This window comes from Halyomorpha halys, unplaced genomic scaffold (assembly GCF_000696795.3).
Source record: "Halyomorpha halys isolate HHAL.00 unplaced genomic scaffold, Hhal_1.1 Scaffold684.1, whole genome shotgun sequence".
Classification (NCBI taxonomy): Eukaryota; Metazoa; Arthropoda; class Insecta; order Hemiptera; family Pentatomidae; genus Halyomorpha; species Halyomorpha halys.
In genome coordinates this window covers 333,313-358,106 of record NW_027109538.1, presented here as the reverse complement: position 1 = coordinate 358,106, position 24,794 = coordinate 333,313, and the positions used below count along the sequence as shown (strand labels likewise).

General features: G+C 27.2%; 1 protein-coding gene across 1 annotated transcript in view; it reads right to left on the bottom strand.

The window, feature by feature from the left end:
• Nucleotides 1-9,453: 9,453 nt before the first annotated feature.
• The window catches only part of LOC106685354 (LON peptidase N-terminal domain and RING finger protein 2), a 78,283-nt gene continuing 62,942 nt past the window's right edge, over nt 9,454-24,794 (bottom strand). Inside the window, exons 2-10 of the mRNA XM_014427963.2 lie at nt 15,703-15,821; nt 15,262-15,384; nt 15,056-15,175; nt 14,840-14,939; nt 14,530-14,726; nt 12,890-13,179; nt 11,416-11,600; nt 10,829-11,025; nt 9,454-9,904 (exon numbers count right to left, since the gene is read on the bottom strand). Of these exons, the coding sequence (XP_014283449.1) occupies nt 9,740-9,904; nt 10,829-11,025; nt 11,416-11,600; nt 12,890-13,179; nt 14,530-14,726; nt 14,840-14,939; nt 15,056-15,175; nt 15,262-15,384; nt 15,703-15,821 (1,496 nt within the window). The 3' untranslated portion in view covers nt 9,454-9,739. The remainder of the gene's footprint in view (nt 9,905-10,828; nt 11,026-11,415; nt 11,601-12,889; nt 13,180-14,529; nt 14,727-14,839; nt 14,940-15,055; nt 15,176-15,261; nt 15,385-15,702; nt 15,822-24,794) is intronic.

Genomic DNA, 24,794 nt, shown 5'->3' with positions numbered 1-24,794 from the left:
TCACATAGTTATCCATCACAATAACGCCCATCCTCACATGTCTTTGCAGACCTGGCAGAAATTATTGGAGTTTGGCTGGGATGTGTTCCCCCACCCACCCTATTCACCAGACCTTGCCCCAAGAGATTTTCTCTTATTTCAGGCCCTTCAAAACTCTCTTAATTCGCTTAAAGACTGCAAAATGCACATAGAGGAGTTCATTGCACAAAAATCTAAGAAGTTCTGGGAGGACAGAATTAAAAAATTACATGAAAGATGTAAAAATTACATGTAATAGATCAATATATAATTATATACAATCATATATAATTGATTATGCAGGTGTGATGCATTCCTCATTTTTGGACAAGATCATATAGTGGATCCCAAGCTCTGTGAAACGATTGATCCATACTCAATAATTAAATTTGCAAAGGCATCTATAGCCTGTTTTGAATATAGTAAAGGATGGCGGTGCACACATCCTGGAATTAAAAAAATAAATAAAAATATTCATAATTTTACTCACTCAATAAGTCTTCAATTTTTTAACTAGTTTCTTAGGATGTCTATACAAAGTGGTTTTAAGCATTTCAGACATTGTAACATTTAGAAATGTTTATTAACAGGTAAAACATTTTTATATCCATCAGATAAAATAGAAATCAGTGGTTCTCTCTCCTTCCTTATAATTTGAAAATTCAATAAGTTAGGAAATTTTAGATTTCAGAAACTACTACTTCTAACAGCAGAAATTGTGATAAAACATGTTACTAAATTCCTAAAATTTAAAACCTCTGAAGATAAGAAATTGAGATTTTATATGTAAAATGTTGTTTCAATAAAAAATAAAATTATTGCTGCAAGTGTTAAAATGACACACAGATTAAGTGAGAAGTGAAAATTGTGAAACACAAAAGAGTTGGAAAAATTAAAATTTTCATATTTGATATAGTTATACTTATCTGAAGTATTTAGCTTATTTCATAAATATCTACGTAAAATTTTTCTTCCAAAAATGATTTATTGATTAAAATCACAATCCCATTAAAAATGATATTTTGTGGTTTCCTCCAATTAAAATCTCAACCGAATTATAATTAATGAATCATTTTTGGAAAATGTATTGGACCTATATACTTAGGAATAATAATATGTCTGATTATTAAGTATTATATATTTGAAAAATTACTTAAAATATATGGCAAGAATAAACAAAAAGATAAAGATAAAATGAGCTGCCATCTTTACTAATACTGGTCCAATTTATATGATGTATACTTTGTTTTATAGAGAATCTAATGATTACCTTTGAAATGAGAGGTTATATTCCAGGAGATGTATAGTTTTCAATTATCGATAATCAATAAATTTAGTTTAAATTACTAAATAATAATATATAGTTTATTATTAATATATATTTATAAATTATTAAGTGTATTTTTTTTTAATCTCTTAAAATTCAAATTTGTTTGAACCTCATTGCACATATACAGCCTGAAGAGAACAACCATTAATAATTTCAGCTTCATAGGCATTGTTGTTTATCAAAAATAGTAAGTGATGAATATTTAGTAAATGAATGGTGTCTTTTCTTTTATATTTCAAGATAAAGATAACCTATTTCTATTAAAACATGGACAGAATAATTACAAAATACCTATGGATTCAAAGTACAAATATTTGGTTCAATTAAATAATTTGGGTTTTATAGTATAAAGAATACCATTATCTTTCAAATGAGAAGCTATAATATTACAGGTAATGAATATTTTTATTTTATTTATTTAAAAAATTACATCAAACATGGACCGACTAAATGACAGCATATATTAGTCGGTGCCAAAATATCACATAAAAATGATATACATAACTGAAATGTAATTATTACAGTTTTGACTATTAGGACATTGTGGAGGCTACTACAATTTTTAAGCTATATAAGTACAATATGAATTGATCTCAAGTGATACAACTAATAATTTAATTAACAACTACTGAAAATAAAAATAAAATAATAATAGTTATGGAGTTATTCAAAAACTTATTTTAGTTATTCAAAATAATTTTTTAGAAACCACTTGTGACATTGTCTGGCAAGGCATAATTTACCAATCCTTAAGATTTCAAAAGCATAGTAAGAAAGACTTTGTTAAATAAAACAAGCTAGACATACAATTAAAACTAGAAAAAAAAAACAGCTATATTTAAACATAAATTTAATTTGGAAGAAGATAGGTGACTGTATGAAGTAGATTGTTGTTCCAGGTGGTGGTCTATATAGGTTTCAAAATAGTAAAAGAAAACTAATCTCTGTTTCCGCCACTCAGACTATCTTCCTACAATAAATTAAATTTCAAAAAGGTCTGCCCCAACAATCATTTCTGGCTGTTTGGAACTGTTTTGGGAACACCCATACAATGCATATGCTGTAAAGTTCCAGCCAGACAGTCAGAAATGGTTATTGGTACAGAACTACTATAAAAAAGATTTTATCTCACAAGTGAGATTTTTTTCTCAATTGGAGATAGGCCATTGTCACAGATATACATACAGAAAAACTAAGTTTGTGAGAATAGATTGGCAATGGACTTGTCTTTATCAAGCAGTGCTAAGACTAGGCCTTGATATGGTTTTTGATCTTTTTTTTTTTTTTTTTTTTTTTTTTTTTTTTTTTTTTTTTTTTTTTTTTTTTTTTTTTTTTTTTTTTTTCCGAACCCTCTAAAACAGAAATAAAAAGTGAGTTAGTAGTGCATTACTGTGTAAAAAGAAAAAGTAATTCGTGTTGTGTCTTACCTTTTACTACCTTTGGTATTTAAAGGTTACCTGTTATATTTAATTTTACATGTGAGCTATCCGTTCAGCAACTATTTGAGTCCGGAGGTGAGGGGCCTCCTCGTGTTGGTTTTTGATCAACAGATCTAAGAGAAATTTAGAGTCCCTTATTGATTGGCCTAGTCTATGTGGCTGTGACTGAGAAGCAGTCGGTACATGTCTGCTTGAGATAGTTACGTGCATTGTTTTGGTATCGTTTATTAATCATTTTATAGATATTGTTAAGTGTAATGTACAAAAATTATTAATATATAAAAATGATTATATGTTTTTACAAAATAAAGCAATATGTAAATTTGAGAGCTATAGTGAGGCTTGAGATGCAGCGCTCTGGTGAGTTGTGGCTAAACCGCTTGCTCCCTCTCGCTACAGCCTGATTAGGTATTAAATGAATTTTTATGAAATATTTTAGTAGAGGATTTAATTTCCTTTCAATCATTTTTAGAGGTAATTTTTAAGTTCAGGCTATAGTGGCAAATGCATTGCTATAATCTGAGCATTGTTGAGCCAGAAGTGGCACTGGTTCATTTGTGATCTCAGGGTTTGACTTTTATTTTCTGGCAGACCTGTGGCATTGATCTCGACCTTCCCAATGTGGTTAAAAAAGGTTGATAACCAATTAACTTTATTTTCAGTCATCATTAGGGGACTGTCAAATTCATGGAATTCTTAGAAGTTTTGAAATTCGAGAATTGGAGAAGCTTTGGCAAGTTAAGTTTTTGGCAGAAAACATGACCAATAAGCCATCTTTTCTTCCCTAATTAGGGAACATAAGTACTAAACCCAACAACAAACGTTTTTGGAAAATTGATGATTGACTATGAATAATAATAGAAGGAAGATGGTCAAAGAAAAAACTCAAATAACCATAAAACTATTTATATATATGTATATATAGTTGATCGTAAAAATTTAAATATAAGAAGATGGTCAGGGTTGCGGTCAAAAAAAGAACAAATAGTTTATAGCTATTTTAATGTCCGACGTTTCGCCTCCACTTTGCAGGGCTTCATGAGGGCTAAAAAGATACAAAAAAAAAAAACTGAAAATATTACAACAATAAGATACAATAAGGTAATTTAAGCTAGGATAAATATTATGTAAAAATGAAGTGATAAGAAAATTCATATAAATAAAAGGAAGGAAGACATAAAATAGTATCAATATAAAATAAACTTGAATGTTAGGCAGGAGACGTACGTAAAACAAAAACAATACAGAAAAAGAAAAAAAAAAAGAAGAAAGTAGAGATTAAATAAACGTCTTGAAAGAATAAATATAAATAAAAATAATAATAATGATATTAAATGATAATAAATGAGCAAAGAACAAATCAGGACCACCTACCTGTTCAAAGCGAAAGGTTGAACAGAAGGCGACAATAAAGCGGAAGAGTGGAGGAGGTGGCCAGCCGTTTAACAGCTATATTTCTATTTCAAATATGTCGCATATACAGGAAGTAGTGATGAAGATATAACAAAAAATGAAAAATAATAAGAGAAAGATACAGAAATATGATAATAATAATAACTATAATAATTTTCTAATTTAGGAATAACTAAGTAAAATTAGAATGATACATATTGTTACTAATAATAAGAGTACATACTGAAGAAAATATAGTTAATACAATATAGAATATAATAACAACGATTGTAAAAGAAGTAACTAATAATAAGTAAAAGTAAATAAAGAGTATTAAAAAAAAAAATACAAATACAAAGAAATAAATAAGAAAAATAATTAGACAATGATAAGAATTCTTTTTCTTTTTTTTACCGCAACCCTGACCATCTTCTTATATATAAAACTATTTAATTGGAGTCCATATTTCGCCCTACATTGCAGGGCTTCATCAGGCTTAAAAAAGATACAAACACTTAAATGAGGTAAAAAAATAAGCAAATAGATAACAAAAATAAAATTTAACAAAGGTATGACTAATTATTTTAAATTATCTAATAATTATTTTGTTTTACATTTTATAGAAATTATTATAATTGGCCTCACCTTTTTTAAAATTTTTTTTTTGAGTTGTTTCTTTGACCTCATCAGGACCATCTTCCTTTTATTTAACAAACTTTTTTTATTGTATTTAAGTTGAATAATTTGCCAATAGTGTTAAAATCTAGAAGCTTCTATTCTTGAAATTCAAGAACTTTGAAGTTTAAAGAAAATATTTTATTAGTAAAACAAGGAATTTATCTTTTTCTCTCTTTGTAGAGAATATTTATTAGATAGACAATGCCTTATAGATTTATTAAAGTTTTTTGATAAATATTTAAAAAGCAACAACTTCTCTCTCAGTTTTTACAAAATTGAGTTTACCAAGAAGATACTTTTAAAGAATACTATCTCTGTATCTTAAATATTAAATGGTCAACAATAGATTGTATAAATTATGATTTTCAAGGATTAATGGATTATTTATTAGTTCATTGTGACATGTTTTTCGACTCATTATGTACTTTTAAACAAAAAATAAATGTTACAAGTTATTTTTAATGAACAGTCAGTTAACTTTTCTGTAATCAAAATATTTCAAATTACCATTAATTTTTTTCAAATTATGGATATTTTATGTTTTTATGAGTTTGAAATTACTTTTATGATTGTTTAAATTATTTTTATATTTTAAAGTTCTTTTAAGTATTAAATTAAGTTAGCTAATTTAATTTATGTGTATGTTTAATTTTGTTTTACATTAAGTTTCTTTTTATATATGTTTTTATACTATTTTTTTTTTTAGATTGTTTTGTTAGTAATTTGTTGCATTTGATGTTTATTCTGTTATTGTATGAGGATTGTTGTCATTTTGTTATAATAAATAAATAAAGATGAATGGACTGCATTACTAGTTAATATTGGCTTATTACAAAAGTAATTTAGCATAAAATAATTTTTATTCAGTGGAAAATCTGCGCATTAAAATTATTCTGCAAAATCTAGGTAATCCTTGATGGATTATTAAACAAATATTAATGCATCTATCTGTCAAAATTGAATTTTCAGGTGATACCAGTCCTTAGTTTACATGACAAAAAACCTAAATTCATATCCTCATTGTTTTTAAAATTTGAACCTTTTGAAATATGTGCTGCTGACTAAAAAAGATCAGTTAGATGGTATAAAGGGATGTAAAGAGACCTACATAGTCTCTACCCGCTCACGGCCTTCAGACTTAAATGTAACTGCCCCTCGAACCTCAGCCTTTGATAGATCTTTCCTCATCCGTTCCTCTTCCCTATGGAATTCTATTCCTTCCTTTATTTGCAGTTCTAATACCCTTCCAATCTTCAAATCCCGTATCTTCAACTACCTTCTGTCCACCCAATTCCGGAAGAATAACAATTGAAAGTTTCAAAAAGCTTTATATATTTTCTCTATTAGATTTTCATTTATAATTGTAAATATGTACATTAGCAGAAATTATATCTTTTCATTTATTATTTTTTAGTTTAATTGTATTTGATTCTTATCATTGCTTTTTTATTTTTATATACTATCAGAAGTCATATCTTATGTTTTATGATACGACAAGTGGTTTTATTTTATTTGTTTTGTCATTATTTTATATATTCTGTTAATTATTGTTGTTTATTTGTATATTTTTAAATTCATTGTATTACTTTATTTTATGAAATCTTGTAATTTCATCTCTATTTTGTAATTTACTATAAGGCTCCAAAGCCTAATTTTGACGCCTGTAAATTATTCTAAAGGAAAGGGATCAATCCCAGAATAAATAAAGATTATCATTATTATTGTAAGTTGCACACAGTAAAGCTAAGCATCACTAGCTCTGCTATCTGTGACAAGCTCAAACTACAAATCACCTTTTGGAGGATGACCTGATCTTGATTCAAATATCAGCTATGGTATAATACATTAAATTTTCACTTTTCACCACACAAGTTTTGATGTTTACTCCTCCTTTCACACTTAAAAGTAGCCCTTTTTTTCTAGTAATGCCTCAGGAGAGCACGGATTTCATTGGATTTTACAAAACAGAATAAAGGGTAGAGACCATTGGTATAAATAATTAAATAAAGGAACTTCTTTGTACTTAATTATTTAATTTTCAAGGGAAAAAAAACCTTTACTACTTCTTATCTCCTCAACAATTTTTTAAACCATTTCTTCCTTATCAGGTCCATCTTAAATACTCTAAATCTCACATCGTCCCCCTAAGAGATTTGTCTTGACTTCTAAAACTTGTCATAGTTTTAGTCCTTTTTTTTTTTTGTAGACTTCCATCTACATTCACACTATTATACTCTTTGCCACAAATTACATAATAAATAAAGGAATAGTCAAAGTAAAGAACAATATGTGCATTGTTCTGATAAAGTCAAAAGGAAGGCTTAAAATGAACACTTTAATGTCAGTAATAAATTAATGGACAAAAACTTAAGCAATGATCTAGTAATAGTAATAAAGCATTATTTTCTGACCAATTGGATTTATTATTGGTCTTCATTATTCTAAAATCACTTAATCCAAAATGAAGTTGGTTATTAAACATTTTTCAAACTAGAATGTTTTTCTTTTTACTGTATTAGATACTCTTGTGAAAATATTTCCTATAAATATCTTTTTTCTATGTAATTTTCATTTAAGTTTTGGAACTCTTCCACTATCTTCAGGACCAAGAATCTAATCAGTTACATAGGTCATTTTGATATATACCCATAAATTTACTATATAGTATATTACTATAAAGTATATACTAATATTAGTTTCAGTATCACAATTAAGTGGTTGAACTCAGAATTAAAAGGTCAATGAGAAAATGTACGAAATGAGATAAAAATAAGAAGTTAGCTAGAATTTCAAAAGAAAATTTTTAAAAAAGAAGCAAATCAAAAAAGGTTTCAAGACATTGTTGTTTTTCTTGTAGTAAAATTTCTCTGTTCTTGAATTTCATTGATTGTTCTAGAATTGGAACTTAGAAATTTTTGAAATTCAAAAATTTGTTTGTTTATTTTTTTGACATCAAAGAGTTAATAATATTCTATAAAGTTTATTTTTTAAAAATATTTTTCTGACTGTTTTTATGTCAAATTTTTTCATTTCATCTTTATCAATACTGTTTTTTGATTTATTTTCGTTTTTTTAACAGACAAAATTTTGCTTAAGTTACCATGCTTTTGCAGATTGTAATAGTAAAATTTTATAATAATGGTTTGTTGATTTCGAAGCACTTTCAATATGTGTGAACTCAGTGGAAAGTGTAATATTTATGGAAATGAGAATTAAAAAGTCACTGTATATTTATAGGAGATCGATGCTGAGATCACTTTTGTATAAAATCAGCTTTCTTTCTATTGATCTTTTAATTTAGATGAAAAAAATAAAATAAACTTCATAAAACCCTGTCTTATTTTTATATAATTCATTATTAAACATAACCTGCAAGTAATAGAATACTTCTAAATATAATAATGAATAATGATATTTAATGAGTTTTTCTAATTATGATTCAATATCACTTCAAGCCATTTTTCTTGGCCATGCCATTTGCTTTTACAGCTTGTTTTAAAAGCTAAATATATCACAAGGAAGTACGATTAAGACAAAATACAAAAACATTAATTGTCATATCCAGCCTACAGACAAGTCAAGTGAAGGTGATCACAAACAATACAAAATATGTTAACATGAACGAAATGATAAAACTATGAAAAGTTGAGCACTTGAGAAGCCATCGGAGGACATTGCCAACACAAAAATAAGCATAAAACTTACACATGCTAGGAACTTAAAACTGTAGGTTAGTAATTTAAAAAAATACACAAACATGTAAAGGGAAAAATGGTTTATTATTGGTCATAAAACACACAAAAATGTACAGGTCATCATTTTATGGCAATATTTTTGTACATCTGACAAGGAGTGTTTATGTAAATTGATTTATGGCCAAGTAAACTATAATTTTTTCTTCCTTTTTTTTTTGTTATTTTTATATATAAAATATAAATATTTGGTAGATTAACCTAGTATTTGAATGCTACATTAAAACTAATCAATTGTTTAAACCTTAAGTTAGAATATTAATATATAAATTTTATCACAGCCAATCATTTTCATATCGTATGAAAACTCATAACAAAAGTGATTACTCAGGTGATGTCAAATAATCTTCTGTATCATATACAAATGAAAAATGTTATAGTAATCCAATAGTAAACACCAGATATGATTTGCATTTGATTCAATTATTTGTCTCGAATGTTTTTTTTTAAAAATATTTTATGTACAATGAGGAGTAATTTACACAGTCTACATCTATATTCTATATTTCCTAGTTCCAATACGGCATAGCACCATGTCTAGTGATTGTGCACCTCTCTAGGATCCAAAAGACAATAGGATGATAATAGAAGTAAAAATATATAAATAATTGTTTTAACAGAAATATCCATTCTAAGTTTCACACTACTCTAGAAATAAATAGTTACAATAATAAATAAAAAATAAATATGGTAGTGAAAACTACCACGCGAACAACACACAAACAAACACGCAATATATTACAAGCATTATTTCCTCAATTGTTTAATTTTTCAATTAGTGTTTTATGTAAATTTTTTTTTGTTATAAAAAATAATATAAAGAATATGAGAATGAAAAGATATGTACTTTTTGTAGCTTTAATATCTTCTGAAATTCTGTGTACATTAATTGCCATGTACTTATTGCTAATTGAACACTATTCTAGCCTTCGCCGAAATTGGAAATATTTTGCCTCGATTCCTCTCACTTGAGTTTTATATTTTCATTTTTAGGAGATCGTAGAAAATGAGCAGAGCTTCTTCTGCTTCATGTTGGATTATAATTGCAACTACATTTCACAAGAAATGAAATGGATGTGTTCCTGCGCTGCCAGGATTCACATGCGACTTTTCAATTCTTTTTGGTATCGTCATGTATTACGTCGATCCTGGTAGTTGTTCGGAGAGTTCTTCAAAGAATCGATGTTGGCATTTTGAAGTCTGTCTCTGCTCTCTGGACCTTCTTCAAAATGCTTCAAGGTTTTCTCAATGGCCCTCAATCTTTTTGAAAAGCATGTAGTCTTGAGAATACCGACCTGTAACATATAAATTTTCATTATAACTAAGAAACAAGTATTGTTATAGTTAATGATAAATTAGGTAAGAGTCTAATTTAAACTTTTTTGGGTTATTTTTTATTTTTAACACATTTTCTGCAAACTACGACATAATTTATAATTTACTTTCTTACCAAGGATGGCAACTAAAAATCATCTCGTAGTTTTTTTAACTTGCCATATTTTATATTACATACAAATTTCATTGTAGCATCACAATTATGGTTAGTAAAAAAATATGAGTTAAGTGATAAGTGACATACTAAGCAAGAATGAAAACTAGGAGTTATGTTATAAACAGCAGTCATAGTGTTAAAATACCTACTACAAAAATATGGTTAATGTTCTGTTTTTTAGATTATGCTGCTTTAAAAACATACCAGTTTCTATTATTAATCCTGAACCTTTTTTCTAATAATATTTAGTTGATCTTCATCTGTTTCTCAAGATATCAATCATCATTTTTTGTTTAGAAACATTTTATTTAATTATTATTTAATCATTAGAAAAGTATTTTTAAAAAAGCACAGAACTTTGACATACCAACTTTCATTTGTTAGTTTAAATTTAAGGCACAGTATAAATTAAAAAAAAAAAAACTTGGTTATAAAAATGCGTCTGTGTAAACAGAAGTTAATTGTCAAAAGAAGAGGTAAAAGAAACAGGTAATCAATTTTTATGACCCTTATTAATCAAAAGTTAAATTTTTTATTGATGTATTTATACATTCTAATTAAATTTTGTATTAATCATGTTAGTCTGTATTTTTTATCCTCTATTCTCAATAACTCATATGATTCTTGGCAATACAAATTATTGGGATATTTTAATTGTCACATTATAAATCTGATTTTCTGTAGAAAATGATTAAAATTAGATAAATAACTAAACTTGAATCATTACCTGTAGATGATGTCCAAGAGGGAGTATCGCAACCAACCACCATGCCCATGCAGGACCATTTTCTAAACAGTGCCAATTATCTTCTACTTCTGGCATTTTGCCGAATGTTCCAACAATTTTCATCTGCATATCTTGTGACATTCGTTGGAACCATCTTAAACCTCTTTTTCGTACACGATCATGGAGTTCTTTTACTTCTGTAATAAAAAGTTTGTTTGATTAGCTTCATAAGGAAGCGAATAAAAGTAAATGAGTGAAAAAGAAACAATAAAACTTTTATTAGTAATGAAAATTTCTCTTTATATATCAATCCATTTTTTTATTAATATAAAAAAATATTAAAGCTTAATATAGTATGCTTACTTTTTAAAATAAGAAAATTCAAATCTAACATGTGAATTTAAACAAATTTATAAGGTCAAGATCAATAATTTTCATGTTTTTAATAAAGTTTCAATTAGTAAACAACATAAAAATAGCACTATTCTCACTAACAAATTTATTTTCAAACATTCTATAACATTTTAGATAAAAAACAAAAGTGTTGTATTTAATAATATAAAAAGTAATTAAAATTTTCAATTTACCTTGGAGAGAGTGACACGAAATGGGATCATCTTGGATGAACTGTACTTGAGCAGTGTCGTAGCCATCTCGTTCACTCCGCGATATCACTCGGAATCTCCTTACACCGACGCAACTGAGAATGGAACAACCATCATTGAGCAGAACCCAGTCCTTAATTTCAAGAATAGTCCCGTATTCTGCATATCTAAAACAAATAATATTGTCATAAATATGATTTTAAATAATTCAAAGAATGGAATAAAGGATTTTTATTATAAGAAACCCTATTTCATAAAATTACAGTTTTAACAACTGCCTCTTCATTTTTATTATTAAGTTATTAATTTGTAATTTTTAATGACAATGTACACTCAGCAAATCAAACCATTCCTAGCTTTTAATAGTGAATATTTGTTTTGTTGTTAAAAATTATTAAACAATTAACTTAATTTTAAAATTACCCTCTTCCATATCAAATTTTAAAGTACATAATGAATATTTAATGACTACTATGAAAGTCATTGATGACAATATAAATAATAATTTATAATTCAATGCATGTACAACTTTTTTTTTCAAGAAATATTTTAATAGCTATTTGGTAGAATTGGTACTTCATATAACTTGCACGACTATTATAAATTTTTCTAGTAATGGTTCTTTTAAAAATAATAAACCGACATATTTCACAAAAACAAAATTAATTAAATTATTTTGATTTTGTAATCAACTGCAACCTCTTAGTTATAACCTCTTTGTATGATAATAAACTATTCAACTAGGATCATCAAGTAATCACAGGTTAAGTCATTTTTGTGATCAAGTAATTTCAGTTTATTTGTTCTACTTAAGGACTGTAACTTTTGTTTTTAATTTTTAAAAAATCTTATACTTAGTATCATAATGCAATAGGATGTTAAATTAAAATTGTATTACATATTTAAAATTATTCTTTTTTTTTTTTATGACATAAATATTTAATCTTTTACAAAACTTTGCATTTTATACTTTACAAAAATATATTTAAAAAAGATTTTAAGAACTGTTAGTATTTTTGTGAACATTGGATGTTATGTAAAGGGATAATGAAAGAGGATCCTTATGCAACGGCCAATGCTAACAATTATATAATTGATTTCAGTCTCTTATGTACTCAGCCTTTGACCTATTTGTGAAAATAGGTCTTAACTGTATGGTATCTATTTATTAACAAAAGTACAGAGAAAAGTAATAACAATTAAAAACATAATTGTTTATTTTACTCGTGGAGTTCATTTTTTATTATTGAATATCAATCAATCAGCTCATTTGTTTTAATATAAAATTATGTAATAATAAAAATATCGCAGTTTCATTACATTTTATCCATCAGATATTACTAAGATATAAAATACATATATTTGAAAATTTTATGTGATGGGTTTTTAAAAAAAATCTATATCAAGGCAAACTAAATCTTAATTAATAAGAAAAAAAAATAGAGGGTATAATTACCTTTTTGCACCACTTGGTTGATGGGTATACGCAGCCATTCCAAACTGTCTCGTTCCACTCTCGACACAGCGACGTATCATCAGTCTGTACCGTGGCTCGAATACATAAAGAGGGCAAGATACGGTTGGATAGGCTGTTGTACAAACAAAGACTGGAATTTCTGGAACACTGGAAAGTGCAGCCAGTTCAGCTCTGTGACTTGACAGCCTGCAGTGATACTCGGAAGGTAGACCAATAGATAGCGCCATTTCAAGGAAAACTGTCACTTGCCTTTCATTACTTCCAACATACTAAAAAAAAAAAGTATTGTTATTTATTTAATTATATAATCTTAATGTTAAAGAAACAAACAACAGATTCAATTTATTAAAGTAAAACACAAGGTAACGGAAATATTTTATCTAATATATCTACTTTAATAGGAAACTATTTTTATTAACTATACATTAGCAACTTGAAAAAAAGGTATAGGGCCTGAAACATTGTTGACGTAAAGGAAGTTTCAAATAAATCTAAATCTAAATAGTAATGAACTATTTCCTGAAATTGAAAAAAAAAAAAAAAGATAACCCCTTTGTGAAAAAACATAAAATTTTAGTAACTAATAAATAGTAATAAAATTTTCAATTCAAAAGGATTGGTAAGAAAGTCTGATTTTATCATGATGTAAATCTCATGTTCAACTAGATAATTCGGAAATAATTTTTTAATAAGATTTTACAATAGTATTTGATCATCAACAAATGATGTGATACTTGAGAATGATTCTAAAATCACAGCAAATTTCAAATCCCACTTGAATTAAATGGTTTTCAAAAGATCTCAGATAGTCATGATGTAACATATTTATAACATCTCCAATTCAACCATCCTCAAAGACAATTTTAAATACAAATTTATACCCACATCAATAATATAAAAACTTATTCTGCCTTGGTCACCAATTTTAGTCAAAATTACCCTATTCTGTCACTCTTCATATTAATATTACAACTTTTAATAACAATCAACTTAACACTATTATGCATTGTTATTACAACAATATAATTGTCTTTATTAATATATATAATATATTAATATAACAAATATAATTATTTGTATAATTTTCAAACATCTCTTGAGACATTTAAGTGATTTATGGGAGTCTGAGATGTAACCCTTAAATTCCAAGTGTGACGTTGGCCACCAATTTCAATTTTTATTTCTTTTATAAAGTTAAGCCAGAAAGGAATTGATTCAATATTAAACATTTTTTTAAAAATTCATTTTACCATTGTCATGGCTTAATTATGGCATAATTGTTATGATCTTTTTGGAGATCAAAATTGGTGTCAAAATTTCAAATTAAAATTTTATTAATGGATATTGTGTTCACGTTTTAACTTGAACTATTGGTTTTAACCACGTTTTAACTAGCGGTTTTTCAAGTTTTAACTAGTGGTTAACTTTTTGATAGAGATTTTAGCATAGCATAGCTCAGGAGAAAAGGAATTTATTGTATTATTATTTCCAATTTTTTTTTAAATTTGGACCTGAAAGTTTTCCATTATTTGAGATAACTAAATAATGTAATAATATTTCATTGTCGGTATATGAAGTGATACTGACAATGAAATATTATTTAATCTTTTTCCAATTACCTGTGATAACGAAGTCATACAGAGTGGACAATTAGGGCTGTAGTCAAGAGATCTGTCTAAACAAACGGCACAGTAAGTGTGACCGCAAGGTGTTGTTACAGGTCTCCACAGTGTTCTACAGCAAAGAACACATTCAAAATCTTCTGGATCAATCAAGTCTGAGTCTTGAAGCATCTCTCGTCCATAAAATTCAATTTCTATTAAAAATAAAAAAAAAATAAATTAGTTATAGCCACTATAGATATTATATTACTTAAAAATTGGAATTTTAATTTATAATTAACTCATTGAGAAAATGAAAAATCCTTACTTTTTGTATTTTCGATTTCTTGAAAAATTCTATCGAGGAGTAAATTGAGCTTTCTGCTTTCAAACATTGGAAAACTTGATATGACAGTTCTATTAAAGCTCTAAAAAAAATAAGAAAAAAGTGAATCATTTGATTATAATTATTATTACTTTATTATAATTTTTTGAATTTTATAATTAATATACATATTTTATTAATAATCTTTTGACAACTTACCTCAATGATATCATCCTCTCCAGTTTTAGCAGTGGGTTCTAAAGGTGTAATGTAATTAGATGACCACCAAGGTGAAACAGGAACTCTTTTTGATGTTGGTGAAACCAATTTTTGAAGAATCTAAAGGAAAAAAACATTAAAAAAATAAGATTGCTCTTAAAATTTTTATTTATTCTATTTTATATATTTTTTTAACAGATCCTTACCTTTATAAATTCAGGTTTTACTCTATCACAGTTCTTTTCTAAAGCTGCACACAAGGCAAAAGAAACAAAGGCATCTTCATATTCACCAAGACTAGTAAGAACAACTCCTTTCCTATAGTAACCCTGAAATTAAATTCATAATATTTAATCTTATATTTTTTTATTTTTCTAGAGTTATTATATACATTAATATGACAATACAAAATTAAGATATGACAAGGCACACTACATTAGATATTTTCATTTCAATGACATCATTATAAGTAAGAAAATTAAATTAACTTTATTTAGTTTTTGAAATACTATATTGTGAATTTAAAAGATATATAAATATTATATAGCATGATTTATTCTTGTGATAATTTTTGAGGAAGATAGTGTGAATGTTCACAACTAAATCCTCTTAGATTAGCAATAAATTAATAAATCTAAAGAGCTCACCTTAGACCAAAAAGGCCTGATTCTTGTCACTTTTGTAGCATCTTCTAAAGACAGCTCTAACCTGTTGAGCTTGTGGAGAACCTCGGACCTAGCTTCAAGCAACAGATGGTCCTCCCCACCTGTAACAACAAAATAAAGAAAATATTAGAAAAATGAAAATATTTGATTTTGCAGGGTACAAGAAAATAATTTTCATTATTCTTTAAACCTTAAATAGTAAAAAAAAAATTAGAAAAGTATTTATTATAACAATGCAGGACATCATATCTTATGGTAGCTAATAGTTGAGAATAAAAATGTTCGATGTATGCTGATGTTTGGGTCTGTATATGAATATGCAATAAATCATAATGTGAGGAATGTATCAGAGACAACTTTATTTCTATTTATTTTTTTTTTATGTTGGGAATTCTTAGGGTGACTACAGACTTTGGGATACTGGTAGAGTAGTTCAGACTTTTGCCACTGCTTTGCTTCTTTTTTTTTTTACATATTCTATAGATTACATAATAGACTGTGGTTACAACTCAACTAGCTTTGGAGGAGACCAAAGAAGAGAAAGAAACTCTTGACTACAGTGATACTTTTGGTAACATCCATTTCAAAATAAAACCAAACTTTTTTTTGTCAGATATGCCACGATTCAAGAAAAGTAGTGATATAATAAATTTTGTTAGGTAATTTTTAGAGTTTGTAAATATTTTTCCTCTGAGACATTTTTAATTTGCAGAAAAAATGTATAGCGGAATAAGGGAAGGATGTTATGTAGAATCATTTGTTTTTATTATACTGTATCAGGAAGGATAAGGTACCTCTATAATTAATAACCCAATGAAAAATTTAAATTTAAAACTATTTTGACCTTGATTAAGATTCTAATTTTATGAATAAGACAGATAATAAAAAATATATAAGTAAATCCAATTAATAAACTAAAAATAAAATATACAAATAGAGAAATATAATACACAAAGGACAATATGGACTAACTCCTACAAACAGGCTGGGAGCAGGTTATGTAACGGGTCAGCTGTTAGAGGGTCACCTCTTTAGCAACACCGTTCCGATCTCAAGCTTTATCTTTACAACTTGCATGTTTTCCTTTAAAAAAAAAATAATTTACCTCTTTGTAATCAAACTATTACTGACGATGCGTTACCGATTGACTACAAATATACGTTTAAAGGCTAAAACTTGTTTGTCAATTACTTATTATAACCCGTTTTTAAAATAAAATAATTAACTGATTTTCCATTATCATAGACTTGGTTAACCTGGTAAGTCATAATTTAATACTGAAATAATATTGTATGATACACAATGGACATCATTCATAATAAAACAAAATGTGAGTAGAACATTATTCGGCCAGTACTGAATAATTTGAAAATAGTAACCTGTTATTCCAGACTGATTCAATAATTAGAACTTAGAATTATAAATAAATAACAGTTTTGAATCTCATAAATTCTATTTGATGCAATATTATTCAGTAGAATAATAATTATTATTGAATTATGTATGGCTCTGATGTTACAATTATTAATTTTCATAACGAATGGTTTCGGTCTCGAAAACCTTCAAGATAAATAGATTTTAAAAAAAATTAATTTATTGACATTTACAACTGTATTTACATAAAAATACATCAAGTAAATCTGATGTATGATCATAATGGCACGATACAAGCATGTGTAGAAACTACCCAATGGTAATGCCAAAATCGTTTATTCATAAAAAAATTCAGTTACCATGTTTACAATTGAACGCTTCATTTAATAAATATAATTGTCAAGCAATAAAAGCTCCGATGATAATTAATTTTTTTATTGTTATTTATTTCACGTTTATTTAACCTGAAGACCATTGTAATTGAAACAGGTTGTTAAGAAAATAAATAATAACATAGGAAGGTATCTTTTTGTTTTTATAATTTATAATAATTATGAAACAACAACGCTCTAAATGAAAAACACTTTCTAATTATCAACTAAAAGCAACTTCTTGAAGAACTCTTCCGCGAATTTCACTTCAACGCCTTCTTCTCGACCGCCCATCACAGACGACAATAACTTCTCCAAAGATATATTCCTCAGAAGATAAGAATGTCTAAACCCGGATGGCTTTCTTTGAAAGTTGTGATCTATTCTTGGCTAAACAATGACTTATAATATTACATTAAGGATGTCATTTTCCTAGACTAATTGAAATTCTTAGAGATCGGGAGAATGGTTCAGCGACCCCTGAAGAATTGTTGGGAGAGACAAAAGACCATTCTTTAGACAGGAGGAGAATACACCAACTGATGGAAAAGAGACTTCAAAGTGGCCCGTCAATAAATAGCTCTCTTGGAATATGTTAATTTGTTTCATATACTTTCCCTGAGTACAATACCGTAGGGATGGGCATTAGTTATTAGCTACAGATAATCCAAAGATTACGGTAGAACCCCCCTTATCCGTTGGGGGCGAAACATATGAGTGTATGGGCCACTGCAGTCGTGCCAGTTCGAGTCCGGCCGGGAGGGGGGGTTGACTTTTAGTTCCTAGATCCCCGATTATAATTGTAAAAACGTACTTACACAGAAACACTTTGTAAATGGAAAACGAACGTTTATGTAATTAATCGTCGCTAATAATAAATAATAAATGAACCGAAATGCTGAAAGAAGGGAGGCTGTTACACCATGTTCCATTACTTAACCCTGCTCTGTGCGCACTTGATCGTTATACAAGAGTTACACAACAAACAGTGTCCTGCCGGATCATATTGTCCAACAAAATTGGAAAAATTTTATGGAAGTTGTTTCGACCTAGAATGCCTTACATCAATCTGCTTAACTCACTTCCTGTATGTTATAATGATGATTGTTAAATTTATACCTTGTGCTATAAACTTCAAATCATATGATCGATCTTTAGCGAATGACTTTTTACCTCCATTTTAGAGGCGACACTTGAAATGTAATATCACAAGTATCAACACACTAAACATCTCAGAAAAAAATATTTTTCTGCAACGTAAGAAATGTCATTCTTCAACACCACATTTGGATGAAATGTAAAAAAAAAAAACATAATTTCATACGGATTTTTCAATATCAAATTCAAATTTATATTAACAAAAATAATTGCCTTGTGTAAATATACCAATTTGCTACCTCATGATCAAGGGCGTAGTCAGGATCAAAACTATGGGAGGGCGTCATAGTCGTTCAGGTTGAAAGTTGACAAAAAAAGCGAATGAAACCAAAATTTTAAGAAAATTATAAATAATTATAGCAGCGATTTATAAGTTATTACAATTATTTTCTAGGAAAAAAACTAGAGGGGGGCAGCCGCCCTCTGCCCTCGCTGGGCGCGCCTAGCTCTCCATATCTATAGATTACAGAAATGATTTGTCATTTAAGAATGAATTGTGTCAAATGTTTAAGTGAAATTAACGGATGGAATTTAATACTAGTGGATTAAGAAAAATACGTTTGCGCATGCGTAAACGAAAATTGAAGATTGTATTTGATAAAAATACTATGTACCCGCTAAAAACAATGAAAATATTATCGAAATCGGATTAACAGTATTAAATGTTTTGTCTGTTGAATGGATTTGACTACAGACTCTTAGAACAAATTATTTTTCTTGGGGTTTGAATCAAAAAATGCGAGTGGAAATTTTCTATCTAAATATTTTTTTTTTTTAATTTCAGAAAGAATACAACTTCCTTACCTTCTTTGAGGAAGCAATACGTAATAGTTTTCCCAAAAAGTATTTGATTCTACTACAAATGTATAAAACGGATGTGAATGTTTAACAAAAAAAAAAAAAAAATTATTTTATTTAAAAAATATATCACGTATTATTAAATAAAAATATATGTACGATATGAATTTTTATCAGTTTTTTAAAATATTACAATCGAATTTTGATCAAATTTAGAAGAGTAGTACAAAGTAGGGATATGAGAAATCAAAGTTTTTTCGACAAAATGTAAAAAAAAAATTAAGAAAATAAAAGTGAAAATGAAAATTTAAATACAAATGAACAAAGTAAAATAAAAAATAATAAACAAAAAATTTGTATTTCTTTTTAATTTAAATTTCCACATATGTTTACATCACTATTAGCTTACTTTTGTTTCATGATATCTTATAATTATTTACACTCTTACAAAATTTTAGTTAATTGTATGGTTTTTAGGACAAGAAGATGCCCTGTGAAGTGAGGCGAAACGTCGGATCATAATAAATATTTTATTTACTATTTGAGTTATTTTTAACGCAATAGTACTTAAATATTAATAAATTTTTGAATTTATGGCCTGATCTAAAACATTTAAATTTGTATATTGATATATAATTATAAATTTGTTTAAATAGCAAATTTTATTTAAATATTTATAATTAATTTTAAATTATTAATCATTAATTAAATTAAAATTAAATTAAATTAAATCATTAATTTAAAATTCGCTGTATAATTTCAAAACTTTTGATGGTGATCTGTTTATTTATTTATTATTATTTTTTTAAAAATAATGAACTGGATAATGGGTAAACTGTCAAAAACGCTATTCGGATGTTGAAATAAAGTTGATATAGTGATAATATCAATAATTAATAAACCCAACTTCAAATTTATAATTAAAATAAATAAAGACTATAAAATACAATCATTTAGAAATCCCTATAATCGCATTTTATCATTACACGGATTTAAAGGTAGCCAAATCAAGATCCATAAAACTTAGAAATACATTAGTTAAAATTAAATTTTACGAACAATAACTGGAAATTATAAAATCATCAAAATGATTCTTCTTCTATTATTTTCGAATTTTCTTTGAAGATGAGACTAACTCTGGAAATAATATAGGAACTCGGCTTGGAAAACTCATTTAGTGAAATATCATTAAGCAAACAGCGTTACGTATACTTCTCTCGTTATGCAATGTTTTCAGATATTATGGGTCTCACTAGTTGTGTAATACATTTCAAATATTTGACTTTGTTATAACATGTTTTCTCACTTTTGTCATTTGCCAAAAAGAGGTTTATATCACTAAATCAGTCGACGAATCATGTAATGCTTGAAAAATATATTAGTAAAAAAATAAATAAATAAAAAGAGCTCCTACTATATAAGATATATATGTGTGTGTGTGTGTGTATATGTCTGTATATATTTTGTAATTTTATAATAATAAATATATTTTTTTTATGTTGGTCTTGAGGATCATTCAATAATACAACTTTATTTAGGCGAAGTTTCGCAACTTAATTGTTTGCTTAGTCATGTCCTACAGTGAAAAACACAGTTTATAGAACAAATACTTTATTAAACTAATTACTATAAAAATACAAGTACATCAAGCAATTTATGATTAATAACTATTACAATTAAATGTTATTTACAATTGTCTATTACAGTGCGCTCTACATTATGATCTAACAAACTTCAGGTTTGTGCCAGAATTGAAGAGGTTTTGAAATGGAGGTAGGTTTGCTTTGGTTTTTCCTAGCAGGTAGTCCGGCGGTTATTTCTATTTTGCATTTTGTCTTTTTCTATTTAGTATTTTTAATTGTGTCTTATGTATTTATAAGGTTACAGTAACATGAATTTGAATTTTGTACAGATTTTGTTGATAGTTTTATTTCGTGATGCGGCGAGAGGGATGCGCTGGGATCTCTTGAGCTCTGCTCTACACAGTTGGGGGATAGAGTGGGCTCAGGGATCCTCAGGTCGATTCTGTAAATATTGTATATATTATTTTATCATTATGTTATTTTTTTTTATTTATTTTTTTTTCATATAGATAGTCTCATTATGTTCATCTTGTCTATTCTTTTGTTTGTATATATTTTAAGAGAGTTTTATATTTTATTTTATTTCATTTTTTTTTCATTTTTTTATTATTTTTTTTACTTATTTATTTTATTTTTATTTTAGTATGTATGAGATCATTCATCAATATTACCTATTGCCCACAACTGTGTGGCAGATTGTAATATCTATCAATAAATAAATCTATCTATCAAATAAAAAAAGTTTTATTTCACTATAGTAATAATTTCTTTAAAAATTCGCTTAAAGTTGTTTTATTTTTCCCCGATGTATGATTTTTAGTTTATCAAATTTGAATTTATGTCCTGTTTGTTTAAAATGTGTAGTGAGAGCAGTTTTGGTCAAGATTGTTGGGATTGTTAGTTATAGAGGTACAACTATATTTGTGTTATTTGATATACTGTTTTGAAGTTCCAAAATAGGATTTCCCGCAGTTAACCAAATATATTTATTAAATGAGTGTAAAACTAAAATGCACTTAAGGAAATAAAGTTGGGTTGGTTATAAAACAGTTTCAAGGGCATCGTGTTATGGAACACCACTTACAGTCCTTCCTCGGTAATCTGCAATGCATTGCATAAGTTAACTTATGCAGAACCTATTTAACACTGAATGAGTTGAATACACAAACTCTATGGATCAGTTTAGGAGTCAGTCCGTCTCAAATGGCATATATGTAACTAAAGACAGTGCTACAACTTGTTAAGTAGTACATTTCTTAGTGTTACAAGCAAAGAATTAATTAAAAACTCCTGGTTTTGGATATGACAATAAAACATACAAAATATATTTTTTTAAATTTCACAATTTACACTTACCCAGCTATATAAGACACAAAATATTGTATAAATTGGTGAGCTATAAAAGCTAGGTTGAAGGCGGGAAATGCTTGTTATTTTTCAATTTCGAAACTGCTTAGCTCATGCCTTCTATCGAAAAACATAAAAATTAGAATTTACAAAATTAGTATCCTTTCCACTGTTCTTTATGGATGCGAGACGTGGCATCTTACACTAAGGGATGAACAGCGACTTAAGGTTTTCGAAAATAAAGTATGACGTAAAATATTCGGACCGAAAAAGGATGAATTAACAGGAGAATTTAGAAGGCTACACTACACTGAATTAAGGGACCTACACTCGGTAAATATAATTCAAGTTATAGTATTGTGGCGTATAAGATGGGCATGTAAGGTTGTAGGGCTTAGTAACGAGCGGATCCATAAAATGTTAATAAACACTGAGCCAACCGGAATTTATCATTAGATAGCAATGTAAAATCTAACCAAAGATATAATAGTCACAGCAGTATATCAGTTTAGAGTAAAACAAATAAATAAATAAATAAAAAAAAAACAACTAATATATCTATATAAAAGAAAGTTAATTAAAAGAAATAATCAATGAATAAATAAGTTAAGGGAATAAATAAGTTACAATAAAAATCGATAGGTCCAAAAAAAAGAAATTATAATTAAAAATTGATGAAATGTAATATTATAATTAATAATAATATTTTTAAACATAAATATAGAATATGGAGATGAACCCCGTAGCCACTTTCTCAATGTGTGCTAATAAAAAAAATATTATAACGAAACCATATGATGGTAGTTAACATCGATAATAATAAATGATGTTTATTAATATATACATGCTTGTGTAAAAACATATGTAAGATACAGCTTCTCACACGCCCCTGCCGCGCGCTCAAAACATAATGTAGCCGGTTATAAGAAGTATATAATCATCTGTAAATATATGATTAGGGTAGATTTAATGATTAATGTTCGTATTTTCGACTTTATACTAACCTTGATTTGTTATTAAGATTTATGTAACACTTAATCATAGCTTGCACTCCTACAAAAATAATTAGAGAAAAAATAATTTAACTTTAAGAGACGGAATTAACTTATATGAATAATAATATATTAATTTAATTCTTGTAGACATGCATAATAGCATGAGACGAAGGATTAGAGCGATGACAGTATAATATTATTCCAGGTGAGAGGTTCTTCTCCGGGTGAGAATTAAGCAAGTAAATTATGATGTAACCTATTCCTAATCTCAAACGGAAAATACCTACAGATATTTTAGCTGAATATGTTTCGATGTGTACACACATAAACAAAAATAAAAACAAAATTTTAATCATAGTAGATTAAATGGAATTCTAAATAATCCTACAACCAAAATACGAAGCCATAATATATCTTTGCCGCTTGTGGAAAATCAGATAAAACTATATATTAATATTTTTTTAATATATATGTGGATATTTTTTTCTAACCTATTCAATAGGAATAGGACACGATTGTGTTAAGATTTTATTTTACTTCAAGTTTAATTTAATTTATTTTTTTTTTTTTTATTATTTTTATTTTCTTATATTTCTTACTTTGTTATCACTTAATTTATATATTTGTAAATATGGTATGAATGAGCTCTATGCTTCCTTTTATCAGTGTTTATAAGTATAAGACAGAATTTATAATTGAATATAAAAAATATTGAATAATTTTGTATATATATTTTTTTTCATTTATTTTATTAAATGATTTAATATATTCCTTCTATAAAGGTTATCAAAGTGTCTTTATTTTTATTTATTTTTTTTTATTTATTGGAGAACATGAATGCAGGCTGCCAATAACAAATGTACTGGGTATAACTGTGTTCACTCTTGTGCAGCCCAACATAATGATACAAAAAAATAGAATTATGATGAAAAATAATAATAATAAAATATATTACAGCATACAAATGTTAGTAAATCAAACCATTTTGTCTTGTAATGAGGGTAGTAATAACCATTAGCAGTTTTGTCCTTAAAACTAACAAAATATAATTGTTTGTAGAAAAAAATAAATATAATAATAAAAAATAAACTTTTTTGTAAACAATTTAGAGCACTTAATCATATGCAAAATACCATTTAGGTTACTTTTTTATTAATCCTTTGAATCAATTTTTTTTACTTATAGTTGAATTTTAAATAGACAGTATAATAGTTTACAATTCAAAAATCCGTGAAATATTTTTTTTTTTACATTTGGACTCAAATAGTTTTTTTAAGGTTGGCACAGAATTACCATTAATGCACTAGAATTAGAAACCGAAGATTTAATTCCTGTCATTAACTAAACCACAAAGTCCGAGCCCCTGAATTTTAATTGGTTTAATAACAGGCTCATAGGTAATTTTTTTTTAAAGTGATATATCGCTCTAGTTCTAGGCCAATTTTAAT